This window comes from Tachyglossus aculeatus, unplaced genomic scaffold, assembly GCF_015852505.1.
Source record: "Tachyglossus aculeatus isolate mTacAcu1 unplaced genomic scaffold, mTacAcu1.pri scaffold_171_arrow_ctg1, whole genome shotgun sequence".
Lineage (NCBI taxonomy): Eukaryota > Metazoa > Chordata > Mammalia > Monotremata > Tachyglossidae > Tachyglossus > Tachyglossus aculeatus.
In genome coordinates, this window is record NW_024044893.1 from 112,057 (window position 1) to 135,283 (window position 23,227).

A 23,227-nucleotide genomic window follows, 5' to 3' on the forward strand; every position below is an offset into this window, starting at 1 on the left:
TGTACATATCTATTCTATTTATTTTATTTTGTTAGTATGTTTGGTTTTGTTCTCTGTCTCCCCCTTTTAGACCGTGAGCCCACTGTTGGGTAGGGACTGTCTCTACATGTTGCCAAATTGTACTTCCCAAGCGCTTAGTACAGTACTCTGCACACAGTAAGCGCTCAATAAATACGATTGATGATGATGATGATGACCACGGTGTAGAACCTTTCCAGCAGGTCCAGGGGCGAGGTGGAGTCTGACACAGGCTTGAGGTAGGCAACGGCTTCAGTTGAGAGTGAAGACTGTGAGATGGGGCATGCAGGTGGAGAAGGCTTTGGCCCAGACCTCGGTGGCCAGTATCCTCAGCACGGCCCGGTAGAAGCGTGCATATGAGACGTTGATGAGAATGGAGCAGACAATAGCTAACGCTACACCGGTGGTTATGCTCACATTGATGGCGTCGTGGTCCTAGGAGCAGGAGATCCTCAGCAGGGAGGGGACGTCACAGAAGACCTGCTGGACGATGCTGGACCCACAGAACCTAAGGGAGAAAGTGGAAGCTGAATCCAAGACCCCAAACAGCATCCCGCTGAGTCAGGAGGGGGCCGCCATCTTTCCACTAACCCTGATGGCCATGATGAGCTCATAGCGCAAGGGGGGTCAGATGGCAGCGTAGCAGTCGTAATACATGGCCGTAAGGACGAACAGCTCTGAAACAGTAAAGAGAACCACCAAAAAGACTTGGGCCTAACAGGCCAAGAGGGAGATGGAAAAATGATCGGTCAGGGAGATGACGACACACTTGGGGATGATAACAGAGATGTTTCAAAGACCGAGGACAGACAAGTGCCTGAGGATGACGTACATGGGGGTTTGGAGGTGCCGGTCGAGGGCATTGATGGTGACTATCACGAGATTCTCCGGAAAGGCTCCAGGTAAACCAGGAGGAACACCGTCATGACCAGATGCAGCTCCCAGATCTCCAAGAAATCCAGCAGGAAGAATCCCATCACCGTGGAGACATTGGACATTTTAGGGATGCCGCATTGACTTTCTGCATGTGATGAGGGAAGACTCAAAGTTGGAGTCCATTGATGGGATGAGTGAAGGAAATGACAGGACACTTGCTGGTGATTATCTATGGAGAGGAGACAGTTATTGAATACAAAATGATTTTTGAGTTCACCGTGGAGACATTGACCATTTCTGGGGAATGATGTGGACTCGCTGGACAGGAAGAGGAAAGACTACAATGTAGAGACATTGATGTTGGTGGTGAAGGAATAGGACTAAGTCAATCAATTCTATATATTGAGTACCTAGAGAGAACACGGTATTAGTACATATGATCACTGCCCCCAAGGACCTTCCATTCTATTGGAAGCACCAAGCTCGAACCGTGTAGAAGCAGGATGCACTATTGGGAAAAACACAGACCTAGAAGTCAGAGGATCTGGGTTCGTATCCCAACTCTACCACTTATCGGCTGCTTAACCATGAGAAAGTGACTTAATTACTCTATGTCCCAGTTTTCTCAATAGTAAAATGATGATTTAATACCTGTTTTCCCTTCTACTTGGTCTGTGAATCCCCTGGGGGACAAGGACTGTGTTCTACCAGATTGTCCTGAATCTCCCCTACCACTTAGTATTTTGCTTGGCACATAGTAAGCACTTAAAAAATCTAGAAAATTAGTTTTGGTTGAGGAGACGAAACTATAATGAATAGCAGATAGCAGAGGTCAGGGAACACAAAGCTATGTCCATGACTGTCGTGAAAAATTTTCGGTGGTTTTAGAGTCAAACAAGAAGTGCCTTTACATATAAATCCATCCATTTAGTGGACAGAGAATGGGCCTGGTAGATAGAAGGACCTGGATTTTAATCCTGTCTCCTCTCTTTGTCTGCTGTGTGACCTGGGACTAGATAATTACCTTCTGTGCACCTCAGGTACCTCGTCTTTAAATTGGGGGTTACAATTGTGAGCAGCCTATGAGGCATGGACTATGTCCAAGCTGATTTTCTTTTACCCACCCCAGTGCTTAGTACAGTACCTAGCACATAGTAAGCACTTAACGATACCATAAAAAATCCAACAAACAAGCAACAACACAAAAAAACCATATATTCCAAACTGATTCCATTTGCTCACATATGTGCATTCAGTATTGGACTCACACAAACACAAGCATACCTCATCATTCACCTAATCCTTTACTAAAACATAATTGAGCTTACATCTCTCATCTCCTCAACCTACCCTCAGGGCAAGTTGCGTCTTTTCACAAGCATCAAAAACTCAATCGGCTTGAAAGCTCTATGCCCTACGACTGCACTTCACCCCCTTGTCATTGTTCAACACGTCTTCTCAGCTCTCAAAGCAACTTTCTAGTTGTTGCTTACGATCGACTGTCCCGTTTCCATACTAGCCTGGAACTCCCTCTCTTAGTCAAAATCAGAGACAGCACAGTTCTTTCTGAAATCTGAGCACTGCTAAAATCCCTGCCTCCTCCAACCAGCTACCCCGATTCATTTCCCAGCCCTCTAAACCCATTTCACCTAGCTCAAGTGCAAATCAACTCATTTCCATCCGCATTAACTGGAACAATCATAGGCCTAGGAGTTCTCTTCCTGACTGTGAGCTCATTGAGGGCAGCAAACACATCTACCAGCTCTGTTCTATTGTAATCTTCCAAACATAGTTTAGTGTGAGTCAGAGGACCTGGGTTCTAATTCTGCCTCTGTCCGTTTGGTGCTGTGAGACCTTAGACAAGTCACTTCACTTCTCTGGGACTGAGCTTCCTCATCTGTCAAATGGCACGCAATAATTGCATATTCATTTTTCCCTTTTTTCCTTCTAGAAGGGACAGGGAATGTGTCTGTTATGTTGTTTTAGGTGGATAGAGCATGGGCCTGGGAGTCAGAAGGAGTCAGACGGACCTGGGTTCTAATTCCGGCTCCGCCTCATGTCTGCTGTGTAACCATGGACAAGTCATTTACCTTCTCTGAGCAACAGTTACCTCACTTGTAAAATGGGGGTTAAGACTGTGAGCCCCATGTAGAACAAGAACTGTATCCAACCTGCTTAACTTGTCTCTACCCCAGCTCTTAGGACAGTGCTTGGGACATAGTAAGAGCTTAACAAGTACCAATATTATTACTATTACTCTCTAAGTGCTTAGTGCACACAATAAGCACTCAATAAATATGATTCAAGATTAATTGCCAGATAGTAAATTAGACCGTGTCAACCTGGCCCACTAGACTGGAAAGCCCATGAGGGCAGGAATTACAACCTTTCCAACAATTTATTTTCTCCCAACATTTGGGAAGAACTCTTACAGGGAGGAATTGCTCATAGTGTCAGTGGCTGTCCAAAGCTGGTCACACTCTCTCAGCCCTGGCTTTCGTTAACCCTCTAAAAAGGATTCTGGGACCCACTAAAGGCCAAGGTGATTTTCTACAGTGCTGACACTGTGCTGGATCACCATAGCCTGGCAGATAGTTGGCATGATAGCGAGGTTTGAGGAGGAAGGGGCTGAGGTGTATGATGGTTGGGGGTTACTGAACTGGAAAACACCTCCCATCCTTCTAGCACCCCTGACCCACGGGGGGCCATAGCCCTGGCACGAATCCCAACTTAGACCTTGTATCTGGCTCCATCTTGTCCATCCTCATCCTCGTCCCATTCTGCCTCTCCATCCCAGTCACCCCCAGCCACTCTCACCGGGGCAGCGTGGGTCTGGGGGTCGCTGACCTCTACAGGTCAGGATTGGTCCCCTCTTTCCCCGTAGACTCCAGGATTCGGTCAGCCAGAAAGGAACAGAGAGAAACTCTCGGTCCATCCCCGATCTCCCTCAGACCTGAGAAGCTCTTCAGCTGGGGCCTCGTCCCTCTAGATAAAGTAGGGTCTGTTCCGAGGCGGATCGCAGGATGATGGTTCAGGGCCCTGCCGAGGGACATCGTGGCCTGGACAAGCCAAGCAACCTCTGTTCACGTGGTTCCTGAGGCTCCTGGGAGACAAGGGCCCAGTCCCTTGCAGCATCAGCAATGGTGCCGGCCCTTAGGGTTCCCGTGGAAACAGCAGCATCTGCACCCCAGCTTCCCAACGGTTCCTGTTTTCAACGACAGTTTTTAACCACGGTGAATGGTTCACTTTTGTCTAATTCACAACTGAGACACTCAATCTGTCTGTCAATCAGCCAACTGTAACTTTTTCTTATGGCCTTTGTGAAACGCTTACTATATATCAGGCACTATATTAAGTGCTGGAGTAGTTACAAGCTAATCAGATTGGACAGAGTCCATGTCCCCCGTGGGGCTCACATCTCAATCACCATTTTACAGCTGAGGGAACTGAGGTACGGAGAAGTTAAGCGACGCTGTCCCAGGTCACACAGCAGACACGTGGTGGAACCGAGATCAGAACCCATGCCCATTTGAATCCCAGGCCCGCACTCTACCCACTAGGCAACGCTGCTTCTTATGACTTGTTCTGATTGCAAATTCTTTGAAGCTATGTTCATAGTGACTATATAGACTGAACTCTTGAATCAGGCGTTCATCGCCTTTCTCATCTTTCCCTTATCTGCTTCCTCCTTCATGAAATTTGTTTTCTATCTCCCCCATTAGATAATAATCTCCTGGAGAGAAGGAATAATGCAATTATATCACTTTTCAACTCTCATGAGAGCTTTCTATAGTGTTTTGCACCCAGGGGGTGGCCTATAAATACCACTGATAATATTAAAAGTAATACCTATGGTCGTTGTTAAGAGCTTTCTAAGTGTCAAGCCCTGTTCTAAGTGCTGGAGTAGACACAAGGTAGTCAAGTTGGACACAGTCCCTGTCGCACATGGGGCTCACAGTCTCAATCCCCATTTTACACATGAGGTAACTGAGGCACAGAGAAGTGCAGTGACGTGCCCAAGGTCACATGGCAGGCAAGGAGCAGAACCTGGATTAGAACCCAAGTCACAAGTCCGTTCTCTGGATGGATGGATAGATGAATGCTTGGGAGGATGGATGGATGGAAGGAAGGAAAGATGGATTGATGAGAGAGGATGGATTTGACAAGACAGATGGAGTTGCACTCATCCTTTCTTCCCTACTCCCATACCTCTTCCTATTTTCCACCTATCAAACCAAACCCCAGATTCATGCTAAAGAGTGTATCATTATATTTTCATTGTCATTAACAATAACGCTCGGCACACAGTACACGCTCAATAAATATGACTGGATGAATGAATGAGTAATGATATCGTTATTGTATTTATTAAGAGGTTGTTTGCCTAAATTGTTCCACTTGCTGGAGTAGAAAGAAAATAATCAATTCAGACAGAATTTCTGTCCCAAAGGGACTCAAAGGGCAAGTGGAACAGACATTCTAGAGACTTTACAGCACTGCCCTAGGTCACAAAGCCGGTCAGTAGCAGAGCTGGCATCAGAACTCAAGTCTCAATCAATCAATCATATTTATTGAGCACTTACTCTGAGCCTAGCACGGTAATAAGCACCTGGAAAAGTTCAGTATAACAGAGTGGACAGACACGTTCCCTGCCCACAATGAATTTACAGTCTAGAGCAATGCCCATTCGTTTAGGCCGTGATAATATTTAAAACAAAATTATGGTATTTGTTGAGCACTTGCTATGTGCCAAGCACTGTTCTAAGCACTGGAGTAGATACAAGGTAATCGGGTTGTCGCACGCGGGGTTCACAGTCTTAATCCCTGTTTTATGAATGAGGTAAATGAGGCCCGGAGAAGTTAAGTGGCTCGCCCAAGGTCACACACAGGACTAGTGTCAGAGCAGGGATTGGAACCACCCAAAAATCGGATTTACTGCAGTACGCACTTGGAAGAGCTCAGTTTAACAGAGATCTTAAACACATTCCCTACCCACAATGAGCTTAGGGCCTAGAGGGACTCCCCTTCCTTTAGGCCATGATGCCTCCCCAAAACTCGATTGTCAGTCATATTTCAATCTTAGCCACCTCCCTCCCAGACCTTGGCAATTCATCAACGTCCAGCGTTTTCTGTGAACTCTGTAGGACAGGTAAGTATCTGGCTAGTTCTAAGGGCAATTCCTTGGTTAAGGGGTGGTGTGAGATTATTTGCACAAGGAAGGAGACATTTTGTTCCAAAGTCGAGGCTGGGTGAGATACCCTTTCTGGATCCTGCCCATGGCGGCATTCATGTTCTGGTTCCTCAGGCGGTAGATGAGGAGGTTCATGGAGGGGGCCACCACCATATAGAACACGGAAACCAGCAGGTCCACGATAAAGGAGGAGTCTTCGGGCGACTTGACGTAGATAAATATACTATTAGAGAGGAAGACAGTGACGACGCCGAGGTGAGGCAGGCAGGTGGAGAAGGCCCGGCCCTCGGCAGCCGAAATCCTCAGCACGGCCCGGAAGATGTGCGCGCACAAGGTGACGATGGAAATGGGGCAGACGACACCTAAGGCTGCCCCCTAAATCTCAGTGGCATCAATGGCGTTGTGATTCCCGGAGCAGGTGATCTTCCGCAGAGAGGGGACGTCACAGAAGAAATGAGGGACGGTGATGGACACTCAGAAGGACAGGGAGAATATCCCAGCTGAACACATTGCTGAATACAGGCCCCCGCTGTTCCAGGAGGCGGTGGCCATCTTTCCACAGGCTCCTCGAGCCAGGACGATATCGTAGCTCAGGGGGAGGCAGATGACAGTGCAGCGGTCATAGGACATCACCGTGTGGACGGACAGCTCGACGCTGGCAAACCAGACCACGGAGAAGACCTGGAAGGCACAGCCCACTAGGGGGATTAATCTTTTGTTGGCCACGGAGTTGTGGATGGAGTTAGGGACGGTGACGGAGATGTAGCAGAGGTCGATGAGGGACCGGTTCCTGAGGAAGAAGTAGATGGAAGTGTGGAGTTGCCGGATGAGGGTGGTGATGGCGATGATAAGGGGATTACCCATCAGGGCTGCCCGGAAGACCAGGAGTAACAGCGTAGCCTGGACCAGCTGCAGCTCCCGGACCTCCGTGAATCCCATGAGTGGGAATTCTGTCTTCACGGTGACAGTGGTCATTTTCTGGGAATTGACGTTGACTGCCCATGGACATTTAGAAAATATAGGGTTGAGAATAATATTTCAAAGAAAAGTTCACTGGAAACGAGAAAAGATTTGGGTTGGAGGGAATCTAAGGGGTCTTTTATGGTAATTTTTCACGCTCACTATGCGCCAGACACTGTACTAAGCACTGGAATAGATAGAAGCTAATCACGTTGTTCATCCCCTCCAATCAATCTGTCTTGATTCAGGACGACACTGAATCCATTCCTGACTCCTAGACGTCTATTGCATTTGCAAACATCTGCAAGGATTGTGGTCACATAATTCGACATACTTGGAGAGGCAGCACAGCCTAGTTGAGCGAGGATGGTCCTGGGAGTCTACGGGACCTTAATCTTAATCCCGGCCCCGCCACTTACCTGCTGGGCGACCTTGGACATGTCACTTAACTTTTCTGTTCCTCGGTTTCCTCATCTGTAAAATGGGATTCAAGACAGTGAGCCCCATGTGGGACAGGTACAGTGTCCAGTCTGATTATATCATATCTACTCCAGCACTGAGTATGGTGTTTGGCACATGGTAAACACTTAACAAATATCGCAATTATTATTATTAATAATAAAGAACAGGAAATTTCCTGTTATATCCTGGACCTATATTGAAATTTCTCTTCCCTGCCCCTCACCTTTCCTCTGCTTCTCTCCAGAGACCCCGTCCTGTGCTAGGCTGGAAATCACTGACCTCTGATGGGAGAGAGGCTCACTCCATCTCGTCGGTCCTGGACACTGGTGGAGGTGACAGGAACGTCTAGGTAAGTGGTGGGAGTTGCCCAGATCCCTCCTCTCCCTCTCGGCTCTCCGGATGGCTGCGCCATCCCCTCAGACGACGACCGGAATATTTCCTGGGGGATTTCTCGTTGGAGGACGGTCCCGGGGTTCCACTGAGACAGCTGACTTCCGGGAATCTCGGAAGGGCAGTATCGGCAGCCCTCTGTAGTCCCGGCTCCCACAACCTAAATAACTGCCCAGTCCCACGTGGTTCCCACTCTGGGACTCCTTCCTATAACAACTTCAACGGATTCATCATTCTCTTTACATGATTAATAATACTTTTTCTTTTCAACCTTGGGGATTGGAGATATACCGTGGTAGGGGGAATAGGCACCCTAGACCATTTGGTGATTCATGGTTGAATCCAATAATCAGTTTGGGCAAAAAAAAAAGAAAAGGACCCCAAGAACTCATTCCAGTTTTGACAATGAATGGCTCTGTTTCACAAGCATCTACAACATTTCTGAAAAGTGTAAGCTTCTGTGTGCAAAGACTGTTTCTTGGCCTTCTTTTGTACTTCAGTTTGATTGACTGATTGAATTAATACTTAAATATTGAAGTATATTATACAATAAATGATAATAGTAGCAACAGTAATAGAAGAAGGAGAAATCATACTGGTGTTTATTGAATTACAACTGAGAGCATTAAGTGGTTGGAAAAATTCAACCTGTACCCCTGCTCCTGGCTTCTGGGGCAGATGTGAGGATCAAAATTAATTCTAAAGCACCCTTATGCAGCTACCTCTTCAATTTTATTTAATGGTATTTATTAACCACTTACTTTGTACTAGGCACTGTATTAACCACTGGGGTAGATACCAGCTAATCAGGTTGGAAATATGGGGCCCACAATATTAATCCCCATTTACAGATGAGGGAACCGAGGCCCAGAGAAATGTAGTGACTACTCCAAGGTCACACAGCAGACAAATGGCAGAGCCGGGGTGAGAACCCTGTTCTTTCTGAATCCCAGACTCGTGCTGTACCCTCTGCTAGTGGTGAATAAAGGGGATGAATACACGTGCAGGGATACAATCCCAGACATGGGAACTAGATTTGAATACCAGTCAAGAGCAGCTGGATAAAGCTTCTTCGACAAAACTAGTCAAAGACATTGATAATAGGCAGCATGCAGTCAGGAAAAGTCTCCAATGACAAATAACTCATATCTTTGCAAGCTGCTCAAGTCTGTCTACAGTCGATCAATTTAAACAATGGAGTCAAGTCTGTTTAGGGTCAGAGCGAGAAGTGAAATTTTCTATCTACGGAGAAAAACCTCCAAACCAGGACTCTCCCCATTGCCATCTTCCCGTCCCATTTCCTCAGGCGGTAGATGAGGGGGTTCAGGGTAGGGGGCACCATGGTGTAGAACACGGACACCAGCAAGTCCAGTCCGAAGGAGGAGCTGGAGGTCTAAGTGGGCGAAGGTGGTGTGGAGAAAAAGAAGATGACGACGACGAGGTGGGGCAGGCAGATGGAGAAGGCTTTGGCCCGGCCCTCTGCGGCCGGCATCCTCAGCACGGCCTGGAAGATGCGCGCATAAGAGACCACGATGGAGACGAAGCAGAAAACACTGAAACATGCACCAGTGGCTACAACCACCTTGAAGGCTGCATAGGTTTTAGAGCAGGAGAGTCTTATGACAGACAGGACCTCGCAGAAAAACTGTGCGATTACATAGGACTAGCAGAAAGGCTAGGGGAATGTCGCAGGTTAGGGGCACCATGGTGTAGAACATGGACACCGGCAGGTCCAGTCCGAAGGAGGAGCTGGAGGTCTGTTTTAAGTGGGCGAAGGCGGTGTGGAGAAAAAAAAAGATGACGACGACGAAGTGGGGCAGGCAGATGGAGAAGGCTTTGGCCCGGCCCTCGGCGGCCGGCATCCTCAGAACGGCCTGGAAGATGCGCGCATAAGAGACCACGATGGAGAGGAAGCAGAAAACACTGAAACATGGACCAGTGGCTACAACCACCTTGAAGGCTGCATAAGTTTTAGAGCGAGAGAGTCTTATGACAGATGGGACGTCGCAGAAAAACTGTGCGATCACATAGGACCAGCAGAAAGGCTAGGGCAATGTCGCAGTTGAAAGAAAGACTCGAAATATTCCCCCGATAAGCCAGGAACCGACTGCCATCTCAAGGCATGTCCTGTGATTCATGATGACCTCGTAGTACAGAGCACTACAGATGACCAAGTATAGGTCTTAGGATATTACCGTGAGCATTGATACCTCTGTGCCGTCAAACACAATCACAAAGGAGACCTGGAAAAACCGTCCCAAGACGGAGATTTCTCTACGGTCGGTCAGGCTGTCGAGGATGGTTTTGGAGATGGTGATGGAGATGTAGCAGATGTCGAGGACGGACAGGTTTCTGAGGAAGAAATACATGGGAGTGAGGATGGCGCCGGTCGAGGGCTGTAATGGGGACAATGAGGAGATTTTCCATCTTAGCCACCAGGTAGACCAGGAGAAACAGCGCGGCGTGAAAGAGCTGCAGCTCCCAGACCTCCGAGAAACCCTGCAGGAGGAATTCGCTCACCACCGCGAGGTTGACCATTTCCCAAGGATTGCCCATGGAGGAAGTTATTTCAGAACCTCAACAATAACAGTCAAATCAATCCATCAATTAACAATCCATAATTGTATTTATTGAGCACTTACCTCGTGCAGAGCACTGTACGAAGCCATTGGGAAAGTGTAATTTAGCAGAGTTGGCAGACGTATTTACTACTCACAGGGAGCTTATAAACTAGAGGGGAGGCATAAATACATTTCAAATACGTAGATAAGTGCTGTGGGGATGAGGGTGGAGAGAATAAAGGGTGGAAATCCAAGTGCAAGGGCAAGGCAGAAGGGAGAGGAAGTAGGGAAAATTAGGGATTAGTCGGGGAAGGCCTCTTGGAGGAGAAGTGACTTTACTAAGTCTATGAAACTGGGGAGAGTGACGGTCTGTCAGAGTAAACAGCATGGCCTAGTGGAAAGAGCAAGGGCTTTAGAGTCAGAAGGACCTGGGTTCCAGTCCTTTCTATGCCACTTGCCTGCTGTCGGACCTTGTGCAAATCACTTCTCTTCTCGGTGCCTCAGTTCCCTCATCTGTAAATTGAGGATTAAGCCCATGACCCCCATGTGGAGCAGGGTCTGTGTCCAACCTGATAACCTTGTATCTACCCCAGCGCTTAGAACAGTGCTATTAAATACAATCATTGCTATTATTATTATAATATGAACATTGAGGGAGTTCCAGACCATTGGAAGGTCATGGGCTAGGAGTCAGTAGCGGGATAGATGAGCCCAAATTACAGACAGTAAGTTGGTTTTAGACAAGCCAAATGTGTGGACTTGGGGACCATGAGAAGCTGCCCCTCTTAACCTTCAGCCTTCCGGAAGAAGGAAACCAAAATCAATCACTCGATCAAATATCTTGATCACTTACTATGTGCAGAGCGGTGTGCTGAGCGCAACCAAATGAATTATCTCTTGCCAGATGTAGCCTCCTGTTTCATGGCAAATCTGGGGTAGGAGAGCCCTTTATCTCCCATGTGAGCTTAACCCTCATCTAGTTGTCAGTGACTGCCCTCTCAACAGACAGTGTCTAATGTAGCCACCATTGTTCTCTTCCTCAGAACTGGGCACAGTGCTCTTCAGAAAGTAGGTGATTAGTAAACACGACTGAGTGGTAGACATTACCAGCTCTGACCGTGTTTCCCCATTCCTCAAGAACTTCTAGTGGTTGTCCATACACCTATGCGTCAAATAACGTGGCTCAGAGAGAAGCAGCATGGCTCAGTGGATAGAGCACGGACTTTGGAGTCTGAGGTCATGGGTTCAAATCCCGGCTCCACCAATTGTCAGCTGTGTGAGTTTGAACAAGTCACTTAACTTCTCTATACCTCAGTTACCTCAAATGTAAAATGGGGATTAAGACAGTGAGCCCCTGTGGGACAACCTGATCACCTTACCTCCCTAGAGTGCTTTTAGAGAACAGTGCTTTGCACATAGTAAGTGCTTAGTAAATGCCATTATTATTATTATTATTATTGAACAGAAACTCCTCACCATCACCTTTAAAGCTCTCAATCACCTCGCCCCCTCCTATCTCAACTAGCTACTGTCCTACCACAAGCCAGCCAGCACACTTGGCTCCTCTAATGCCAACCTATTCACTGTACCTCCATTTCGTCACTCCCGCCAACCACCTCTCGTCCAAGTCTCTTGCTTGGAATGTCCGCCCTCTTCATATCCGAAAGACATTCACTATCCCCACCTTCACAGCTTTATTAAAATCACATCTCGTCCAAGAGGCCTTCCCCGACCAAATCCTGATTTCCTCTTCTCCCACTCCCTTCCGTGTCGCTCTTCACTTGAATTTTCCCCCTTTATTTGCTGCTCTCTCGATCCCACAGCACTTATGTATAGATCCATAATTTATGTATTTCTACTAAAGTTTATCTCCCCTTCTAGACTGTAAGCTCCTTACGAGCAGGGAATATATCTGCCAATCATATTGTATTCTCCGAAGCACTTAGTACTGTGCTCTCCACACAGTAAGTGCTTAATAAATATGATCGATCGGCCACCCAGAACGTTTGTCACCGATTCATCCCCACCCGTCCCCGTCACCCACCCAGTAGATCCAGAGAATCTGGAGACGCCGTGGAGAGAGATCGGTTTTACATATGGAGACGTGAGAAGATTCTAGTTCTCTGTCACCACCAGCTCTCCCGTAAGACCACAATCCATCCGTGTTCTCCCCGGCCCAGACTCACTGGTCAGACTGGAGCTAGCGGGGTCCTTCAACCATCCCCCGTACTCTCAGCTCCTGGACGTCGACCGCAGGAGAATCTCCGGGATGTGCGCGGGTTCCTGGATGCTCTGGCTTCCTGTTTGGAGCGTGTCGGGCTCTCGGTGAAACCGGGCCTTTCCGGAAAAGCTCCCTGCCCCTCCTGTCAAACTCCCCCAAGGGGGAAGGGTCACACCTTGGGCTGAGGGGCCTCATTATGTCTTGTTTGGGCTTGGCTTCCCGGGGCTCCGGCGCCGCTCGGAACCTTGGGGACTTTGGGTGGAGTAGTGGCCCTGCCCCACGTGACTGCTCCACTGCGGACCCTGTGACCCGTCACACTGGCGTGTGTCGCACAGTAAGAACCTCCAGAATAACTGCGGAGATGTCAACGAGGTGTCCATCTTGTTTTTTGTCAGGGACCCACTGGCTTTATCCGTTTCATGACTGTGTGTTGGCCATTTTAAAATGCTTTGTATGTACCAGTCCTCCCTCCTCCAGACCGCACTTTAACACTCCCACTCCTGATCTAACTCGCTAACTTCCCTACCCTCTCTAAGACTACACTCCTTCTGTCAACTGCTACCCCTCCTCACTTCTCCCCACCCTCCTACCGACAGCTCCATCCATTGTTCTTCACCAGCCCCTGTTACCCTCCTGTAACCATTTATTGTAAGTAATATTATTATTATTATTATTATTAATAATTGTTAAGCCCTTACTATGTGCCAAGAACTGTTTTAAACGACAGGATAGATACAAGTGAATGTAGTTGGACAAAGTCCCTATCTCACTAAGGTATCCCCATTTTACAGATCCCTATCCCCATTTTACAGATGAGAGGCACAGAGGAAGTGAAGTGACTTGTCCAAGGTCACACAACACTAACTTCTTCTTTGCCGTGAGAATTTGCGTTGATTAAAAGACATCCGAGTGTAGGTAAATACAGACTTCTAGCTCTCTCTTGGGGTTATTTACAGGTTATTGAATTCAGGTGAATTTCAAGGTCAAGGCTGGAGTCAGATATGCACAACGAATTAGCTGTAGGGAGACCGTGGCTTAGTGGCAAGAGCATGGGCTTGGGAGTCGGAAGACGTGGGTCCTAATCCCGGCTCCACCACTGGTCTGCTGTATGGACTTGGGCAAGCCACTTAATTTCTCTGTGCCTCAGTTACCTCTTCTGTAAAATGGGGATTAGGACTGTGAGCCCCACTTGGGACAACCTGATTATCTTTTATCCACCCCAGGACTAAGAACAGTAAGCGCTTAACAAATACCATTATTCTTCTTATTATTATTACTATGATCCTGTTTCATAGACGCTTACCCTGACTCACAACCTCATAGTCACGACAACCTATCAGGTTGCGTTATCATTGGGGTACTCAAATCTCACCCTCACTGTATATCTTCAACTCCACATATAATGCACTGCTACATGTAAGGTACATCTCCTCCAAGAGGTCTTCCCCGGCTAAACCCTCACTTCTTTTTTTCCCACCCTTTTCTGCGACATGCTGATTTGCTCCCTTTTTCACCTGCCCAGTCCCAGAACACATATGTACCTATCTATAATATATTTATTGATATTAATGTATGCCCCCCTGAATAGACTGTAATTTCGCTTTGGGAGGGAATGTATCTGTTATACTCTCCCAAGTGCTTAATACAGTACACAGACACAGTAAGTGTTCAATAAATACAGCTCATTGATTGATCAATTCATTCAATCATGTTTATTGAGCAGAGCACCAGTAAGCGCTTAGCACAATTGATCCTGCCTGTAGGGGTGAGAGGAGAAAGATTATCAAGCCAAAAGGGCACCCTGAAAGATGGGGGTAATAATAATTGTAGCGTTAGTTAAGAGCTAACTATGTGCCACGAACTATACTAAGTGCTGGGGTAGATACGAGATAATGAAGGTGGACACAATCCCTGTCCCATTTACAGTCTAAATAGGAGGGAATAGGATTTAATCCCCATTTGACAGATGCAGTAACTGAAGCCACGAGAAGTTAAGTGACTTGGCCAAGGTCACACAGTGGACACGTGGTAGAGCCGGGATTAGAATCCAGGTCCTCTGATTCCCAGGCCCATACTCTTTCCACTAGGAAACGCTGCTTCTCTAGATGGATGAGCCTTGCTCAGAATCAATCCAAGAAGATAGAAACGAAAGTATCAAGGCATCATTAGGAACTTTCTACCCTGGGTGAAATGACTCCCACCTAGGGCCCCCCCCGCAACCTCCCAGGGCGGCCTTAACGTCACGGTTCCTCAAGCTGTAGATTAGGGGGTTCAGGGCGGGCGGCACCACCCTGTAGAACACGAACACTAGCAGGTCCAGAGCTAAGGAGGAGTCTGAGGGTGGATGTAATGTAGAGAAGGAAGCCATGGTGAGAAACACGGTTGTGAAGGCAAGGTAAGGCAGGCAGGTGGAGAAGGCTTTGTCTCGGCCCTCTGAGGCCGGCATCCTCAGCACGGCCCGGAAGATGCGAATGTATGATACGACGATGGAGACAAAGCAGGAGCCGCCCAAAAAGGTCCCAGTGACTACGATCGCATCGATGGCGAGGTGCGTTTTGGAGCAGGAGAGTCGGACCACGGAGGCGGTATCACAGAAGAACTGCGGGATCAGGAAGAGCCCGCAGAAAGGTTGGGAGAATGTCCCATAGCATGACATCACTGAATATAGCCCTCCGCCGAGCAATGAGGCGAGCGCCATCTTCCCACAGGCCCCTTGTTCCATGAAGACCTTGTAGCGTGGGGGGAGGCAGATGGCGGTGTAGCGGTCGTAGGACATCGCCGTGAGGAGGGACGCCTCTGAACCACCAAACAAAACCACCGAGAAGAACTGGGTGGCACAGCCCAGGAAGGAAATGAATCTATGGTCGGTCAGGGAGCTGTGAATGGATTTGGGGACGGTGACGGAGATGTAGCAGAGGTCGAGGACAGACAAGTTTCTGAGAAAGAAGTACATGGGGGTGTGGAGGCGCCGGTAGAGGGTGGTGACGGTGACAATGAAGAGGTTCCCCATCAGGGCCGCCAGGTAGACCAGAAGGAACAGTGCGGCGTGGACCAGCTGCAGCTCCCGGACCTCTGAGAATCCCAGGAGCAGGAATTCAGTCGCCTTGGTGACACTGAACATTTTCTGGAGATTTCCGAGATCATCTACAGGAAAAATGAGCAGTTTAGAATCTGGTCGGGGTGACAGGAAATAAAATAATAACAGTACACAGGTGAAGGAAAAGTGCTTTGCACACTGCTCTCAATAAAGACAATTGAATGAATGAGTGAATTTAAGCAATCAAAAATATTTATTGAGTGTTTGCATTGTGCAGAGCATACTACAAGCTTACAGAATACAAAACAACATTCCCCTCCCACACGGACATACAACATAGCGTAGTGGAAAGAGCGTGGTCCTGGGAGTCAGAGGACCTGAGTGCTATTCCCAGCTCCACCACTTTTCTGCTGTGTGACCTCAGGCAAATCACTTCAGTTCTCTGTGCCTCTGTTACCTCATCTCTAAAATAGGGTTTAAAACTGTGAACTCTAGGTGGAAGAGAGACTGTGTCTGTATCTCGTATCTATTCCAGGGCTTAGGAACTTTCTACCCTGGGTGAAATGACTCCCACCTAGGACCCTCCCCAGAGCAGCCTTAACGTCACGGTTCCTCAGGCTGTAGATTAGGGGGTTCAGAGCGGGCGGCACCACCCTGTAGAACAAGAACACTAGCAGGTCCAGAGCTATGCCTGGACCTGTGCCAATGTCTGACACATAGAACGTGGTTATCAAATACTATTTAGCAAATACCATTTAGCAAATACCACTTAAAAGAACCTCCCTCCTCACACTCCCAATAAGGTTTCGAGCCTTAGTACAGTGCAGTGCACACAGTAAGGGCTCAATTAATACGATCGATTGAATGAAAGAGCCAATGTTCCTCTCTCAGGACCCTCGGAACCCAGAATTGCTTCAGGACTGTGAGAATTGGTGACAGAGGCAGGGGCAGAGGAAGGCTGAGATCTGAAAATAAAAATAAATCCTACACGAAGGAATCAGACCAGAGGGGAATCAGAAGGGACTCAGACCAGAAGACCAGGTGAAAATGGGGAGGTCTAGATAAAGAGTCACCTCCAGGTTCTTGTCTTATATTCCAGTGTTAGAGATATTTTCTGGATTAGAGAAGCAGCATTGCCTAGTGGATAGAGCACAGACCTGGGATTCAAAACAACATGGGTTCTAATCCCAGCTCTGCCACTTGTCCTCTGTGTGATCTTGAGCAAGTGACTTCAATGCTCTGTTCCTTATTTCCCTCATCTGTAAAATGGGGATTGAGACTGTAAGCCCCACGTGGGACAGAGACTGTGTCTAACCCGATTTTCTTGTATCCATCCTAGCGCTTAGTACAGTGCCTGGCACATGGTAAATACTTAGCAAATACCACTATCATTATTATTATTATTATAATTATCCAATAAACTCCATCCAGTATGGAGTCCGAACTGACATAATTGCACCAAACCCGCTTAGATCCACTCTCCTTTCAGCCACTCAAGCAGGAACAAGAAGAATCAGATACGTGTAGGATTCCCTTTCACCCCTTGTTTTGAGATTGTGAGCCCCTGTTTGGGAAGGGGACTTACCCAATCTTTTCTTTCAGAGCTTTTTGTATAGTTCTCTGCACAACGTAGTGGCTCAATAAACGCCAATGTGTAGCAGAAATAACCAGGTCTGTCAAGGGACTTGGAGACTGCTCTTCTCTGAAAATGTTTCACTGATCAAACCCCATCCATCCCTGCCATCCACCCAGGCGATCGAGCGGATGGAGAGAGATGGAGACGCCGGGGGGAGATAAATGTGTTACGCGTTGAGATGTGAGCAGATGGTGGAGCGTTCTCTTGTTCTCTGTCACCGCCAGCCCCCTGTGAACAACTTCCCATCTGTATTCTCCTCGACCCAGACTCACCGGTCAGTCTGGGGCGAGCGGGCGCTCGTCTCTGCTGTCTTTCAACCACTCCTGTGCCCTCAGCTCCCAGACGTCGGCCACAGGAGGGTCTCCGGGAGATGTCAAGGGTCCTGGCTTCTCTTTTCTCACGCTCGGAACATGGCGGGCTCTCGGTGAGGCCTGGCCTTTCTGGAAAAACTCTCCGCCACTCCTGAGGGATTCCCCCCAGGGGGCGGGCCATACTTTGGACTGAGGAGGCCTCATTATGTTCTGTTAGGGGCTGGCTTCCCTAGGGTCCAGCATGTCTGGGTCCTGGCCCCATGGGCAGAATAGCGGCCCTGCCTCATGCGACCACCCCATGACGGACATGTGACCCGTCACACTAACGTGCGTCTTAAATGGAGAAACTCCAGTCAGCCTCACTGCGGTCACTACTTTCTGTCTCCAAACCTTCTTCCTAGTCTGATCTGGGGTTCACTCTTGGTCTCGGGCCGTTTGCTACCCCATGGCCTATTCCAGGATATGTCTAGTCTCCAGCTCCCAGATTCTTTTTCCCTAGAACACCACCTCCTTCCCCGCGCCTTCTCACCAATATTCCCCAGGTATAAAATCCCGTCTCCTCCAAGAGGCCTTCCCAGATTAAGTCCTTCTTTCTCTTGCTCTTTCTCCCACTGCATCACCTGTGAACTTGGATCTGTCCCCTTTCAGCATTTGATTTTTTTTACCCCACCCTCAGCCCACAGCATTTATGTCCATCTCCGTAACTTATTTATTCATTCAATCATATTTATTGAGCACTTACTGTGTGCAGAGCACTGGACTAAGCGCTTGGAAAGTACAATTCGGCAACAGAGACAATCCCTACTCAACAACGGGCTCACAGTCTAGAAGGAGGGAGACAGACAACAAAACAAAACAAGTAGATAGGCATCAAAAACATCAAAATAAATAAACATAATTAGAGATATACACATAATTAACAAAATAAATAGAATAATCAATATGTACATATATACACAAATGCTGTCGGGTGGGGAGAGGGATATAGCGGAGGGAGGGAATGGGGCAATGGGGAGGGGAGCTGGAACAGAGGAAAAGGGGGGAGGTCTGGGAAGTTCTACGGGAGAAGATGAGCTCTAAATAGGGATTTGAATGGGGGAAAAGAGCTAGTTTGGCAGATGTGAAGAGGGAGGGCATTCCAGGCCAGAGGTAGGACATGGACCAGGTGTCGATGGCGGGACAAGTGAGAATGTGGCACAGTGAGGAACTCAGCGGCAGAGGAGCAGAGTGTGCGGGCTGGGCTGTAATTTATTTTAATGCCTGTCTAACCCTCGCGGCCATAAGCACCGTGCGAGCAGGGAACATGTCTACCAACTGGCATAGTGGATAGGGCACGGGCCTGGGAGTCAAAAGGTCAAGAGTTCTAATCCCAGCTCTACCACGCGTCTGCTGTGTGACCTTGGGCAAGACACTTGACTTTGTGCCTCAGTTACCTCAGTAAAATGGGGTATGAGAATGTGAACCCCAGGTCGGGCAGGGACTGTATCTAACCCGATCTGTTTATCTCCATCCCAGCGCTCAGTGCTGTGCTTGGCACATAGTAAGCACTTATCAAATACCACAATTATTATTATTACTCTCCCAAGCCCTTGCTATTGTGCTCTGAACATAATAATCACTTAATATATACCATTAACTGATTAATTAGGAGACTGAGGTTCTAATTCCAGCTCTTCCACTGAACCCAGCCTTGATTTCCCTATCTGGAGACTGGGGACAAAATACCTGCTTTTCTTCACTCCTAGACAATGAGCCCCGTGTGTACAACAGAGCGTGAGTAATCTGATTGTCCTTGATCTATCCTAGACCGTAACATGGTGAGTATTTATTGAGTACTCACTGTGTGCAGAGCATTGTATTAAGCGGTCGGGAAAATGCAATACAAGAGAATTAGCAGATGTGTTCCCTGTCCATAAGGAGCTGTCAGTCTAGAATAGTAGGTATAGGGATAGATAGATATAGATATAGAGATAGTTATAGATAGAGAGAGATATAGATATCTATCTCTACTCTACTATATCCTATACTAAGAAGCAGCATGACCTAGTGGCAACAGGACTTGGGAGTCAGAGGATGTGGGTTCTAATCCCGGCTCTGCCACTTATCTGCTTTGTGACCCTGGGTAAGTCATTTAACTTCTCCTGTCTCAGTTACCTCATCTGTGAAATGGGAATTCAGACTGTGAGCCGCGTGTGGGACAAGGACTGTGTCCAACCTGACTAGCTTGTATCTTTCCCAGCACTTAGATCAGTGCCTGGCATATAGTACGCATTTAGCGAATACCATTAAAAAAGAGAAGACATAACCCCTGTCTCCAAGGAGCTAATAGTTTACTTGAAGAGAAACAGTGTGGTCTAGTGGAAAGATCACAGACTTGAGAGCTCTGCCCCTTGTCTGCTGTGGGACCTTGGGTAAGTCATTTCACTTATTTGTGCCTCAGTTTCCTCAACAGTTAAATGGGGATTCAATACTTAGACTGTGAGTCCCATGTGGAACAGAGACTGTGTGCGACATGACGAACTTGTATCTATCCCAGCACGTAGAACAGTGCTCGACACACAGTATGCACTTAACAAATACCATAAAAACAGAGGGAGCCGGATAATAAAGAAGCATATAGCAGGAAGTTGTAAAATGGATCAAGAGGAAATCAATAAATAATTGCAGTGCAAGTAAATACACAAACAGGTACATAGATAGAAAGTAGATCCATATGTGCTCAGGAAAGGAATGGAGCACAAAATTGGTAAGAGAGGTGTTACATTGACTAGATTGTGGGGTGAGGCAAATTAATCAGGGAAACTTCTCAGAGCATGTGAGATTTTAGCGCGGCTTTGAACGTAAGGGAATTGGAAGGGAGGGAGTACCGGGTTAGGGAAACAGTAGCATGATCTGGAGAAGGGTTGAGGGTCGGAGTTGAGAGGCAAGAGCTAAATACATTTGGAATGTGATCTTGGGAAAAGAAGTCGAAGGTCTGAGGTGAGGGAACGGTTGGGTGTGATGGAGAGAGATGGTGGGTGAGATGGGAAGAGCTGGTAAGTGGGATGGAAAGAAATCGTGGGCGAGATGGGCAAACCTGGTGAGAGGTTTTTAAGCCAATGGTCGAGTTGTTGGGGAGGGAGCACTGTACTAAGTGTTTGGGATAATCCAATACAACAGAGTTGGTGGACACGTTCCCCACCCACAACAAGTCTACCATCTAGAGTGGGAGACAGACATTAATATAAATATATAATTAATAATCTGTAATTTAAATATATCTGTAGAAAGATCAGACCCCCACAAAAGTCCCAGATCCAAGTGCTAAGATGATGAAGAAGGGAGAGAGAGCCAGGAAAAGAAGGCTCATTCGGGAAAGTCCTCTTAGAAATATGACCTTACTAAGACTTCAAAGCTAGATAGAGTGGTGTTCTGATGTACATGGTGGGGGAGTTCCAAGCCAGGGGCAGGATGTGGGAAAGGGGTCGGCGGTGAGATAGACAAGAACAAGGCACAGTGAGAAAGCAGGCGTGAGAGGAGCGAAGCATGTGTGCTGGGCCGTAGTAAGGCAAGACGAATGTGAAAGCTACTGACCCAGGAAATCAGGAGGAACCAGAGTGTTTACAGATTGGGCTGGCCGCCTGGAAGACATCCTGTGAGATAGAAGCCACCAAAGGCCTGAAAGAGCCCGGAGAGCCAATCCCACGATGCACACAGATTCTGAAGAGCTTTGCCCTTGTCTCCTCTTGAAAATCGCCAACAGATGACCCAGGAGCTTTGGGAAAGAAATAAGACGTAATCATCTGGAAAGCCTCTCGGCTCTTTGCGAAAGAGAGAACGGGGGTGTGGGGGGGTCTCCCCTTTTAGAAGGCTCCTGGAGGTCTCTCCTTTTAGAAGGCTAGCCGACAATCGGGGGACATTGAGGGGTCAGAGGAATGCCGACGGGACCCGAAGCCAGGGAAGACCAGCGAATCCCAGCTCGGGCCTGACCTGGTGAGTCTGAGCCGGGAGCTCGTTATGGGCAGGGAATGTGTCTGCTACTTCTGTTGTATTCTACTCTCCCAAGCACTTAGTACAGTGCTCTGCACATAGTAGGCGCTCAGTACATATCATTGAGTACGTATCATTGATATGTACTGCCTGGCTTTCTTCCCTTCCCCACAGCATCTGTATATATGTATATATGCTTGTACTTATTTATGACTCTATTTATTCATTTATTGTACTTGTACATATTTGTTCTACTTATTTTATTTTGTTAATATGTTTGTTTTGTTTTGTTCTCTGTCTCCCCCTTCTAGACTGTGAGCCCACTGTAGGGTAGGGACCGTCTCTATATGTTGCCAACTTGTACTTCCCAAGCGCATAGTACAGTGCTCTGCACACAGTAAGCGCTCAATAAATACTATTGAATGAATGAATGAATTGATTGAATGAGGAGAGGTTGTGGGGAGGAGAAGGTGTTCACCGTGGGAAATTCAAGGGAAACAAATAATAATATTAGGAGGGCATTGAAGAGATGAAGAGAGTTGTGATCTTACATAACCAGCCCCACCAGATCGAAGCCTTACTGAAGGCCCATTTCCAAGAGGCTGTCCCTAAATAAGCTCTCCTTTCTTCTTCTCCCACGCTCTTCTGCGGTTTGTCAATGAAGAACAGATAGGGAGGTGGGGAAAGAGGGCTTAATCAGGGAAGGTCTCTTCGAGGATTCGGGCCTTCAGTAAGGCTTTGAAGGTGGGGAGAGTGGAGATCTGGAGGGGGAGGAGGTTCCAGGCGAGGGGGAAGATGTGGGGAAGGGATCGGCGGCGAGATAGATTAGATCAGGGCACATTGAGTGGCCTGGTGCTAGAGGAGCGTAGTGTGCGGGATGGGCTGCAGTAGGAGACCCATGAGGTGAGATAGGGTGGGGCGACTTGACTACATGCTTTAAAGCCAATGGTGAGGACATTCGGTTTGATGCAGTGTTGGATGGCCAACCACTGAAGGTTCTTGAGGAGTTGGGAAACACGGCCTGAACGGTTTTGTAGAAAAGTGATCCGGGCAGCAGAGTGAAGTACAGACTGGAGTGGGGAAAGGCGAGGGCAGGGAGGGCAGCGAGGAGGTTGATGTAGGAGTCAAGGCAGGATGAGTAGGAGGGTCCCAGAGGCTGACCGTTGGGGGAGGGGGAAGCGGGAGGCTGGGGCGGGAAGACAACGTGGGTCCCGGACTCTGTCAGTGTAGGCTGGAAACTCACCATTCAGCTGTTCAAAAGAGCCCCGTGATAGCAATCCATCCAGCCATCTAGCCATCATCCATCCAGCCATCTAGCCATCAATCAATCAATCGTACTTATTGATGCGTTCTGTAAGCCCTTTGTGGGCGGGGCTTGTCTCTATTTGTTGCTGAATTGTACTTTCCAAGCGCTTAGTACAGTGCTCCGTACACATTAAGCACTCAATAAATACGATTGAATGAATGAATGCTTGTCGCTACTGTGGAAAGCTTTTGGAATCTCGGTCTGGGGGTCAGTGAGGGGGACATACATATATACACACTCATACTCCCTGCACACATATATGTTCACAAATGCACACCCTCCCTCTTAC

The 23,227-nt window shown here is 47.8% G+C and overlaps 1 protein-coding gene across 1 annotated transcript; it reads right to left on the minus strand.

Annotated features, from left to right (window-relative positions):
* Positions 1-893: 893 nt before the first annotated feature.
* Positions 894-10,435, minus strand: LOC119923314 (olfactory receptor 14J1-like). The gene is made up of 9 exons (XM_038742754.1): positions 10,265-10,435; positions 10,108-10,140; positions 9,850-9,942; positions 9,601-9,654; positions 6,870-7,039; positions 6,606-6,674; positions 6,153-6,308; positions 3,972-3,997; positions 894-1,039 (listed from the first exon to the last, which is right to left on the minus strand). The coding sequence occupies exons 1-9, from the start codon at positions 10,433-10,435 to the stop codon at positions 894-896; spliced, it is 918 nt and encodes a 305-aa protein (XP_038598682.1).
* Between the last annotated feature and the right edge of the window lie 12,792 nt (positions 10,436-23,227).